Below are 12323 nucleotides of genomic sequence, written 5' to 3'. Positions count from 1 at the left end.
GATGCCTGAGTGGCTTTCCCAAGGAAGCATGATCCCGGAGTGGAGGGGGTGGGATTCTCCTCGGAGTCCCTTTGCCAACTCCAAATTCACAGAAAAATTGGATCATGCTCCCATTTCTTCATTAACGAGGTAGTTGTTCTGCTTTCCCTCGCACTTGGGACATTCACTGAGGTCCTTCTAAGTGACTTGAGGTGCCTGACATTCTAAGGATTCCTGACACGCAGAGGAACTTGTGATCCTTATGTCACCCAAGCTAGAGGTGCCCTCTCTCTCTCTCTCTCTCTCTCTCTTTCCCACACGCACACCCTCCTTCCCACAAGGACACACAGAAGGAAATGGGTATTACATATACCATAGCATTCCACCTTCTCACACCTTCCAGGCATCATAAGGGGCAATAGAAGGAGAGTCACAGACACTCAGCTGAAAAAGGACTTCAATCCATCCACATTGACTCTAGGACCAAGAAAGGACTTCCTAGCCTTTCTTCGCCTCAGTCTTCAGGGAGTCACTGTTTTTCCTCCAGTGCCTCTGAGACATGGACTCACTTTAACCCAGTGGTTCTCAACCTATTTCGGGCACAGCCTGGCTGCTGGGAATTTAGAAAGCTCCTGGGTGATTCTAATATGTGGCCAAGAATGGCAACTACTGATCTAACCTCATTTCACCTGCAGGGTTGGTTTGCTGGTAGGAACCTGGCCATATCTCAGGTCACCACCAAATACATTCTCTGGGTGGACGATGATTTTCTCTTCAACAACAAGACCAAGATTGAAGTGCTGGTGGATGTCCTAGAGAAAACAGAACTGGATGTGGTAAGGGAGGGTTGCCAGTTTTACCTCAGTGGTGATCTTTAGAGACATCCAGGAGAGGGAAGGGGAAGAGGGAGGAGAGGATGGGGCAGGAGGGGAAGGGTACCCAGGAAGGGGAGGGGCTGTTGTAGGAGATGCATAAACCAGCACAGCTCGGGTTGAGAGCATCACACTAGGAATCAGGACGTCTGTGGCTTCTTTTTTTGCCTCCCATTTTTACTTTTTTTCCAAGCAATTTGGATCCCCACATACATACACACATTAACCCTTGTTCTATCTTTAAAGAGGTGTGTTTATGTATCACTAGAAGTGGTGTGGTGTACTGCTCACTACAGCAGTACTCTCTGGTTCTGTCACACACCATTTTAAAAAATGTGAATGTGGGATCCCTGGGTGGCTCAGCAGTTTAGCGCCTGCCTTTGGCCCAGAGCATGATCCTGGGAGTCCTGGGATCGAGTCCCATGTCGGACTCCCTACATGGAGCCTGCTTCTCCCTCTGCCTGTGTCTCTGCCTCTCTCTCTCTCTCTATGTCTCTCATGAATAAATAAATAAATCTTTTTTAAAGAAAATAGAAATAAATAAAAGCACAGGTAGCCCTAATGACATTAAAAAAAAAAAAAAGAAGAGGGGCACCTGAAAAAAAAAAAAAGAGGGGCACTTGGATGGCTCAGTGGTTGAGCATCTACCTTTGGCTCAGGTCGTGATCCCAGGCTGCATTGGGCTCCCCAGAGGGAGCCTGCTTCTCCTTCTGATTCTCTCTGTGTCTCTCATGAATAAATAAAATCTTAAAAAAAAAGAATGAGGGATCCCTGGGTGGCGCAGCGGTTTGGCGCCTGCCTTTGGCCCGGGGCACGATCCTGGAGACCCGGGATCGAATCCCACGTCGGGCTCCCGGTGCATGGAGCCTGCTTCTCCCTCTGCCTGTGTCTCTGCCTCTCTCTCTCTCTCTGTGACTATCATAAATAAATAAAAATTAAAAAAAAAAAAAAAAGAATGAGAACATCAAAAATCATTTCACAAATAGAAAAGAAAAAGGCAACTACAGTTAATAATACTGTATTGTATTCTTTTTTTTTTTTTTTTTTTTGTATTGTATTCTTGAAATGTGTGAAGAGAATAGATCTTCGATCTTCTGGCCATGTCCTCACTGGTAACTAAGTAGGTGTTGGATATGCTAATTAGCTTGATCGTGGTGATCTTTTCACAGTGTGTATACACATATGTTGAAACATCAAGCTGGGGATCCCTGGGTGGCAGAGCGGTTTGGCGCCTGCCTTTGGCCCAGGGCGCGATCCTGGAGACCCGGGATCGAATCCCACATCAGGCTCCCGGTGCATGGAGCCTGCTTCTCCCTCTGCCTATGTCTCTGCCTCTCTCTCTCTCTCTGTGACTATCATAAATAAATAAAAATTTAAAAAAATTAAAAAAAAAAGAAACATCAAGCTGTACACCTTAAATATATAATTTAAAATATATGTACAATTTTATTTATTTTTTAAAAGATTTTTTATTTACTTATTCATAGAGACACAGAGAGAGAGAGAGACAGGCAGAGACACAGGCAGAGGGAGAAGCAGGCCCCATGCAGGGAGCCTGAGGTGGGATCTCCAGGATCAGGCCCTGGGCTGCAGGCGGCGCTAAACCGCTGCGCCACCAGGGCTGCTTCCAAAAATATATGTACATTTTTAATGTGTAGCTCAATAAATTAAAAGGTAGCTCAATAAAAGCTGAAGTTTAAAAAAAATTATTTTTTTATTTTTAAATATTTTATTTATTTATTAATGAGAGACACAGGGAGAGAGGTAGAGACACAGGCAGAGGGAGAAGCAGGCTCCATGCAGGGAGCCCAATGCGGGACTCGATCCCGGGTCCCCAGGACCAGGCCCTGGGCTGAAGGCGGCGCTAAACTGCTGAGCCACCCGGGCTGCCCAAAAAAAACAATTTAAAGAAAGAAAAACCAGGAAATGTATAAGATCAGTGTCATTGTGATCACAGTTACCTCTTCCAGGACAGTCCCCAAGGCATCTGTATTGATGAAGACCTCTCCTGGCTACTCTTCCAGAGAGCAAATCACAGTAGCATCAGTGAGGTAGAAAGCATAGTTGCCGTCATGTAAAAATCCAAGCTGGCACCTGACTCTACTTCCCGCGTCAGCCTGGACTAGCCTCCTTGTCTTGATGCCACACTGTCGTCATGGTCCTCGGCTGCATGGCCGGAAGAAAAGGGGAGAGAAAGTGGAAGACAAGCATCTGTCTTCAAAGAATGTGCTAGAAGCTGCAGACATCCCTTCTAACTTTCATCCTTTCAGCCAGGACTTAAGACACATGGTCAAACCTCACAAGGAAAGTGCGGAGAGGGAGTCTTCAGTGATGTAGCTGGCTGTATCTTAACTTAGGCCAGTTAGACACCTGGGTAGCTCAGTAGCGGAGCATCTGCCTTCAGCTCAGGCCATGATCCCGGGGTCCTGGGATCCAGTCCTGCATCGGGCTCCCTCTCCCTCTGCCTCTGTCTCTACCTCTATGTGTCTCGTGAATGAACAAATAAAATATTAAAAAAAAAAAATTGGGCCAGTCAAAACCCAGAGGGTCTGTTTGCTAAAGGCAAGAGGAAAGCACTGATGATGCAGGACAGGGACAATAAGCCACCCTGGATGATGCCGCTGATTCAGGAATGGATGTCCTTGCTCATCCTGTCTTGCTGGGGCTCACACGTGTAAATGCACACATCTTCCGTGAGCGCGTGGACGGCTCAGGAGAGCCAGGAGTGGGAGGAGGGCAGCCTGAGATGCGCGGCACGTGGCTCGTTGCAGGAAGCCTGGCAGCAGGGACTCCAGAAAGGGACCCGTGTGCCCGCAGGCTGCCGCTCGCCTGCACCGCAACACTGCTCCTCCTCAAGGAGGGAGGTACTTGCCTTCTGAAAAGAGTGAGCCTGCTGTAGGGGAAGTGGAGCAGAGCGGTCTGCCCCTTGTACTTGGTGCTCTCTGCTCCATGGACATTTCTGGAGTGAGCAGTGATGGAGATTTTTGAATGTAGGTGAGGGTTGGTGGACTCCAGAACCAATGGCCAAGAAAGCATTCTTGAGACGTTTTTGGTGCAAAATGGTGGTTTTATTCAAGAACAGGGACGGGACCCATGGGCCGAAAGAGAAGCTGCCCCGGGACTGTGAGGAGCAGCGGATTATATACTCTGGGGTTGGGGGAGGTAGAGATAAGGGAAGTTTCAAAAGGATTTTCACATGCGAAAAAGAAGACTCGGGAACCCTGAGGCGTGGCTATTGTCAAGCCAAGGTTGTTTTTCCCTCTGGCAAGGCATTAACATTAAGGCAGTTGGGGGCTTCCTGTAGGAACTTTATACTCCGTCAGCCTCAAGTATTTGTCAATGGGCTGCAGGTTAGATGGACGCTGAATTTTATCTACATTTCCTTCTGCCTTTGTTTCTCACATCAAGCAGGATGAAAAGATCAAAGGACCTATATATAGCCAAGTGCCCAGAGGGCTGTGGCTACCACAGCAAAAGAGTATCCTAGAAGGGACACCTGGGTGCCTCTGCGGTTGAGCACCTGCCTTTGGCTGGGGGCGTGATCCCAGAGTCCCGGGATCCAGTCCCACATCAGGCTTCTTGTGTGGAAACTGCTTCTCCCTCTGCCTGTATCTCTGCCTCTCCCTCTCTCATCTCTCATGAATAAATAAATAAAATCTTAAAAAAAAAAAAGTATCCAAGGAATAGTATGAAGGGTAGAGAACAGGTGTGTTTTCTTGTAACTGAGGTTCAGTCCAGGAAGGCTTCCTGGCAGAGGCAACATGGATCTATCAAGTCTGGGTTTTCTAACATGCATTTCTCTGCCCACCGATTAGGTAGGTGGCAGTGTGCTTGGAAACGTGTTCCAGTTTAAGCTGTTGCTGGAGAAGAGTCAGAATGGGGACTGCCTTCACAGGAGGCCAGGCTCTTTCAGGCCCTTGGACGACTTCCCCAACTGCGTGGTGACGAGTGGCGTTGTCAACTTCTTCCTGGCCCACACAGAGCGACTCCAGAGAGTGGGCTTCGACCCCCGCCTGCAGCGAGTGGCTCACTCAGGTGGGGACAGGCTGAGTGAGGAAGGTGCTGGCTTGCACACTGGCCTTGGGATTTATGCTTTCCAGGGACCTTGAGCCACTGATCATGGCCCTTGCCTTCAGCAGTGGGCTTCTCTCCCTCCCCAACCCCCAACCCGGGAGTTCAAGGTCTCTCTTGCCTCCCTCCTCCCCTCACTGTGACTTCCTATCTCCCATCTGCTGCTCCCATGTGAGACACCCTTACCCCTCCAGCTGTGTCCCCTCCCTCATTCCCCCCGCCCCTTTTTTAAGGTTTTATTTATTTATTCATAAGAGACAGAGAGAGAGGTGCAGAGACACAGGCAGAGGGAGAAGCAGGCTCCATGCAGGGAGCCCGATGTGGAATTCGATCCCAGGTCTCCAGGATCAGGCCCTGGGCTGAAGGCGGCACTAAAGCGCTGAGCCGGGATCCCTGGGTGGCGCAGTGGTTTAGCGTCTGCCTTTGGCCCAGGGTGTGATCCTGGAGACCCGGGATCGAATACCACGTCGGGCTCCTGGTGCATGGAACCTGCTTCTCCCTCTGCCTATGTCTCTGCCTCTCTCTCTGTGTGACTATCATAAATAAATAAAAATTTAAAAAAATAAATAAATAAAGCGCTGAGCCACCGGGCTGCCCCCCTTTTTAAAAAAAATATTTTATTTATTTATTCATGAGAGACAGAGAGAGAAGCAGAAATATAGGCAGAGGGAGAAGCAGGCTCCATGTGGGGAGCCCAATGTGGGACTTGATCCCAGGATCAAAAGGATCATGACCTGAACCAAAGGCAGACGCCCAACCACTGAGCCACCCAGGTGTACCCCTCATTCCTCTTATTCCCTCAGCTCTGGAGTTCATAGTTCTGTCTAGCTGGAAAGCTCATCTGTGTCTCTCTGTCCATACCTCTGAGAAATGTGGGCATTTATTTCCTTCCAACTCATCAGCTTGGACAGGTGGTTTTGCAGGGTACTCAACCTCCCCATGGGTATAAACTATACCCCTGCTTCCCTTCCCCCACTAGACCTGGAATATGCTCTGGGTGAAGGTCATTTTCTTCCTCTCTTGGCAGAGTTCTTTATCGATGGGCTCGGGAGCTTGCTCGTGGGATCATGTCCAGAAGTGGTGATAGGTCACCAGGTCCGATCTCCCATGGCTGATCCGGAGCTGGCCATCCTGGAGAAGACCTACAGTGCATTCCGGACCAACACCAACGACCAGGTCCAGTTCAAGCTGGCTCTCCACTACTTCAAGAACCATCTCCAGTGCTCCACATGAGGGTGCCCAGGCATCAGTAATGTTCTAGACTTATTGGTTGTGGGTGTCTAGGACAGCGGAACTGGTGGTTGGGCTACCAAAATAGGGACTCCCGATGAGATGAATGTTGTAAAGAACAAGCCAGAGTGGGTAGGACAGATGAGTCGGGCTCAGTGACTAACAATTTCCATCAGAGACTTAGGGTCATTAGAAATGGACCAATCCCTGAGAAGGGCAACAGAGGCCTATCAGTAATAATCATTATTTGTTTGTATGTTGTGGTACCATTTGTGGAGCATCCGTGCACAGGGCATCTCACATCATCTCATTTGATCTCATGCAAAAGAATATATTATGGGTTGGTATCCTTGGTCAAAAGAATGGCTGTGGGGTTTTGAGGATTATTTGGTAGAAATTATATCATAGTCAGAAGCATCATCTCCAACATCCACAAATGTTTATTTGTTGCTACCTTGGGGACTCAAATAATGGGACTAATGCAGGGTCCTGGTCTTGAGGATGATGCAGCCTGGTCCAGTTCAGTCGGCTAGCAGAATTGTGCAGCCAGGATCAGGGAACCAGGGGAGAGAGGAGTGACTAGGGCCCAGGCAGCTGAGGAAGTCTCTGTGGGGAGAGGTCAGCTGAAGCCGGGAGGATGGATGGATTCAGGCAGCAGAGGGAGAAAGGGAAGTGAGCACTGTAGCCTCCTGTCTGCCAGAACAAAGGTTTCCCTGGCATCAGACTCGCTACTGTAAGGACACATTCCAGAACACCAGGGATTGAACTCCGAACCTGTGCTAAGGTGCCATGATAAATAGTGTAAGTGCAGTGGTGCTGCCAGGAATTTGAGATCAGTTGTTGATCACTCAAGACCCATGTCATGTGCAGAAAGGAGCCATCACATGTTGTGGAGGAAGGCTCTGTCTGTTATCTCGGGAGTCTGCAGATTCTATAGCTACTGTACCTGCCTTTAGGGCTTCCACTCTTTGCTGCTGAAGGTGTTCTGGGGTAGTTCAGGATCCCTGAAAATGTGGCTCTGAGATATGAATAAAACTCCATGAAAATGTTTTGGTGGTCCAACAATTTTGAAAAATACCGAAAGCTGTATCTCCCTCTTGGAAAGTTGCAATTCACATTAGAATATTAAAGTCTCTAAAAGGGCAGCCCAGGGGATCCCTGGGTGGCGCAGTGGTTTAGCGCCTGCCTTTCGCCTGGGGTGCGATCCTGGAGACTCGGGATAGAGTCCCATGTCGGGCTCCCGGTGCATGGAGCCTGCTTCTCCCTCTGCCTGTGTCTCTGCCTCTCTCTCTCTCTGTGTGACTATCATAAATAAATAAAAATTAAAAAATAAAATAAAAGGGAAGCCCGGGTGGCCCAGGGGTTTAGCGTGGCCTTCAGCCCAGGGCGTGATCCTGGAGACCCTGGATCAAGTCCCACGTCAGCCTACTTCTCCCTCTGCCTGTGTCTCTGCCTCTGTGTGTGTGTGTGTGTGTGTGTGTGTGTGTGCGTCTCTATGAATAAATAAATAAAATCTTTAAAAAAACAAAGTCTCCTAGAAGTCCTGCAGTGAAGAAATTGGGTTAATTTTGTTTAATTCAGCATTTCCCAGCTATGGATTTTAATTTAATTTTAATGATTGCTATGGCAATCATTTTTTTTTAATACTCCCAAACCCAGAGTTGAACACCTATCTCATTCCATTTTGTACGTCATCAGGATTCTATTACAGGGAACCCTGGGTGGCTCAGCGGTTGAGCACCTGCCTTCGGCTCAGGGCATGATTCCGGGATCCAAAATCAAGTCCTGCATTGGGCTCCTTACGGGGAGCCTGCTTCTCCCTCTGCCTAAATAAAATCTTAAAAATAAAAGAAAATAGAATTCTATTACAAAAGCTTCAGCAGCTTTAACATGGACAATCATTTGGTGTGATAGTACATGCACTTTACCTATAATAACAGAGCTAATGGAAAAAAAAATAACAGAGCTAATGGGAAGATGATGGTGGATTGTCCCATTCAGTCCTGCCTTTAGAACCAGGCAAGAGCGGATCCCTGGGTGGCGCAGCGGTTTGGCGCCTGCCTTTGGCCCAGGGCGCGATCCTGGAGACCCAGGATCGAATCCCATGTCGGGCTCCCGGTGCATGGAGCCTGCTTCTCCCTCTGCCTGTGTCTCTGCCTCTCTCTCTCTCTCTCATAAATAAATAAAAATTAAAAAAAAAAAAAGAACCAGGCAAGAGAAGCCCCTCGCTGGATCCTGTGCTCTAGAGAACACTGTATATCACAGACACACGTGCTTGCCGATGAATACCGGGAATCTCTGTCACTTGGGATCCAGTGCTCAGCATGAGTACAGCATAACCTGTTATCCTAGATACCCACTCCCGGGACTAACAGTGTTCAGGCCCCAGGGAAATGCTTCTTCACACCTCATGTCCTCAAATGACAACTGCAATCCAGACGCATCAAAACTCTGTGGCAGGGCAGTTTAGTGCCACCTTCAGCCCAGGGCCTGATCCTGGAGACTTAGGATCAAGTCCTGCTTCAGGCTCCCAGTGTGGAGCCTGCTTCTCCCTCTGCCTGTGTCTCTGCCTCTGTGTGTGTGTGTGTGTGTGTGTGTGTGTGTGTGTGTGTGTGTGCGCCTCTCATGAATAAATAAAATCTTAAAAAAAAAAAACCCTCTGTGGCAGTGCTTTGGAGTGCAGGTGAGACCTGAGTGGCCAAATGCTTAGGTAAAGGAAAAAAACAAATTTTTAATTTGTTAAATCCTGCCTCTCAGATACCATAAATAGCAGTAGAATCTTGCCTAGTACTAGTGTCAATTTTCTTGCCTTTCATTCATGGTTCTGAAGTGCTAAAAAACTAGTATAGTAGTCAAAGCAACTGCACAAAGTGGCTGAAGGGACATTTAAAAATAGTAGACTGGGATCCCTGGGTGGCGCAGCGGTTTGGCGCCTGCCTTTGGCCCAGGGCGCGATCCTGGAGACCCGGGATCGAATCCCACGTCGGGCTCCCGGTGCATGGAGCCTGCTTCTCCCTCTGCCTGTGTCTCTGCCTCTCTCTCTCTCTCTTTCTCTCTCTGTGTGACTATCATAAATAAATTTTAAAAAAAATTAAAAATAGTAGACTGGGCACCTGGGTGGCTCAGTGGTTGAGCCGTCTGCCTTTGGCTCAGGTCCTGATCCTGGAGTCCTGGGATTGAGTCCCACGTCAGGCTCCCTGTGGGGAGCCTGACTCTCCCTCTGCCTATGTCTCTGCCCCTCTCTCTGTGTCTCTCATGAATAAATAAATAAAATCTTAATAAAAAATAAAAATAGTAAACCATTTGTACTCATTAATTCTTACATATATAGATCTAGATGTATGATGCTTGAAATGTGACATCAATTATTTGCATTGGCAATTTGGTTGGTCATTGAATGCTGAAGTTGCAATAATTTTACTTATATAAAAATATTTAATGACTTAAATGTTCAAAAATTAAATTTAAAATAGCTAAATTTGATTTTTATTTTTTTTAAATTTTTATTTATTTATGATAGTCACACAGAGAGAGAGAGAGAGAGAGAGAGAGAGAGAGAGAGAGGCAGAGACATAGGCAGAGGGAGAAGCAGGCTCCATGCACTGGGAGCCTGATGTGGGATTCGATCCCGGGTCTCCAAGATCGCGCCCCAGGCCAAAGGCAGGCGCTAAACCGCTGCGCCACCCAGGGATCCCTAAATTTGATTTTTAAATGTGGTATTTGTTCATTAGAATTTTGATTTTCTTTTAATCTTTTAAAAAATTTATCTATTTACTTATTTTAGAGAGAGAGACAGCCCGAACTGGAGGAGGAATAGAGGGAGAGGGAGAAAGAGAATCTCAAGCAGACTCCATGCTGAGCATGGAGCCTGACTCAGGGCTCCTTCTTATGACCCTGAGATCATGATGTAAGCTGAAACCAGAAGTCCAACACTTAACTGACTGAGCCACTCAGACCCCACTATCTTTTCATATTAGTAGATAATTTTGAGTATTTAAAAATGTTTAAAAAGATTTTATTTTTTCAGCAATCTCCACACCCAATGTGGGGCTAGAACTCACAACTCTGAAATCAAGAGTCACATGCTCCACTGACTGAGCCAGCCACGTACCCCAATTTTGAGTATTTTAAAGGAAAAATAACTTCTAACAACATAAAAAACAATTTTAATTCAAAAACTTTTTACAGGGGATCCCTGGGTGGCTCAGTGGTTTAGCGAAGCCTTCAGCCCAGGGCATGATCCTGGAGACCCAGGATCAAGTCCCATGTCGGGCTCCCTGTGAGGAGCCTGCTTCTCCCTCTGCCTGTGTCTCTGCCTCTCTCTTTCTGTCTCTCATGAATAAATAAATAAAATCTTTAAAAATAATAAAAATAAAATAAAATAAAAACTTTTTACATTTGCTTCAATTTACCGTTGAGGTAAATTTTGCACACTTTGAACACACTCATCTTTTTAAATTCCTTAGATTATTAAGGAATACAGCACTTAGTGTGCTGGTCCACAAATCCATAAGGAACATGCGTCAAAAAGTAATCAACACACTGTTTCCTTCTTCGAGAAAGTCTTGCCATGAAAAATATCAGCTCAACTAAAACAGTGTGCTTTGTCTTAAAAAAAACAAAAAACAAAAAACAAAAAACCATGCCCCAAGCTCTTTATCTCCATGCAGACTAGTCGCAAGAGTTGGCAGACCAGACCTTGGGACATAGTTTGGATTAAGGGTTGGCAAAATTTTTGTAAAGGACCAGACAGTAAACATTTTAAGTTTTGTAAGCCACTGAAGGTCTTTTTTTCTTTTTAAAATATATAACTCCTTAAAATGTAAAAATGGGATGGCCTAGTCAGTGAAGCATCCGACTCTTTTTTTTTTTTTAAAAGACTCTACTTATTTATTCATGAGAGACACAGAGAGAGAGACGCAGAGACCCAGGGAGAGGGAGAAGCAGGCTCCATGCAGGGAGCCCGATGTGAGACTCGATCCCGGGTCTCCAGGATCATGCCTGGGCTGAAGGCGGCGCTAAACTGCTGAGCCACCCGGGAACCGCTGAGCCACCTGGGCTGCCCAGCATCTGACTCTTGATTTCGGCTCAGGTCATGATCTCAGGGTCATGAGATCCAGCTCCATGCTCAGCGTGGAGTTTGCTTGAGATTCTCTCTCTCCCTCTACCTTTGCTCCCCGCCCCTCCACCCCCACTCATGCTCTCTGAAATAAATAATAAACTTGTTCTCCTAAAAAAATAAAAAATAAGTAAAACATAAAAATGATTCTGAGCCTGTGCAGCAAAAACCAAGCCATAGGCTGCCTTTGGCCCACGGGATATAGTTTGTTGACAGATTAATAACGTCATTGGCAGAGACGCCTAGGTGGCTCAGTGGTTGTCTGCCTTCAGCCCAGGTCATGATCACGGGGTCCTGGGGTCCAGTCCCGCATCGGGCTCCCTGCATTGAGCCTGCTTCTCGCTAGGCTGGGGTCTTTGCCTCTCTCTGTTTCCCATGAATAAATAAATAAATTGTAAATATATATATATATATATATATATATATTGGGATGCCTGGGTGGCTCAGCAGTTGAGCGTCTGCCTTCCGCTCAGGGTGTGATCCTGGAGACCCGAGATCGAGTCCCACATCGGGCTTCCTGCATGGAGCCTGCTTCTCCCTCTGCCTGTGTCTCTGCCTCTCTCTCTGTGACTCAAAGGAATAAATAAATAAAATCTTAAAAAAAAATATATATATATATATATAGTCATTGACAAAAAAACAAAAAACAAACATAAAATCTCACAAAAAAAAAAAACCCCAAACTGTCATTGGCTACAAATTTTGTGAAAAACCTTGATTATAAAAACATAATTAGTGATTTTGCTGAAACAAAAGAAAATTAAATTATATGGAATATATGATAAAATATAAATTATATCCATCATCTATTTTTTTTTTCTTATCCAAATGTCACAAGTGCATCAACTAAACAACCAAACATGCACAATGATGATTAAATTCCATTGCTTTGGTATGTTGCCAACTTTTAGTCACACGGAGACCACGGCTTGCCAATATTTTTTATTTTTCCATTATAAAGATATATTTGTCAAGGTAAGAGGATAGGGAATGTATTTCAACAGTTTGCCAGCTTCAGTTGGTATAGCTTTTAAATACTGAAATATTTTAAT

The 12323-nt window shown here is 46.2% G+C and overlaps 1 protein-coding gene across 1 annotated transcript in view; it reads left to right on the top strand.

The window, feature by feature from the left end:
• B4GALNT2 (beta-1,4-N-acetyl-galactosaminyltransferase 2 (SID blood group)) overlaps nucleotides 1-7198 on the top strand; it is a 51993-nt gene extending 44795 nt beyond the window's left edge. The window contains exons 9-11 of the mRNA XM_072780155.1: nucleotides 675-815; nucleotides 4667-4886; nucleotides 5950-7198. Coding sequence (XP_072636256.1) covers nucleotides 675-815; nucleotides 4667-4886; nucleotides 5950-6155 — 567 coding nt within the window. The 3' untranslated portion in view covers nucleotides 6156-7198. The remainder of the gene's footprint in view (nucleotides 1-674; nucleotides 816-4666; nucleotides 4887-5949) is intronic.
• Nucleotides 7199-12323: the final 5125 nt, after the last annotated feature.

Source organism: Canis lupus, chromosome 16 (genome assembly GCF_048164855.1).
Source record: "Canis lupus baileyi chromosome 16, mCanLup2.hap1, whole genome shotgun sequence".
Classification (NCBI taxonomy): Eukaryota; Metazoa; Chordata; class Mammalia; order Carnivora; family Canidae; genus Canis; species Canis lupus.
This window is presented reverse-complemented; position numbering and strand designations above follow the sequence as displayed.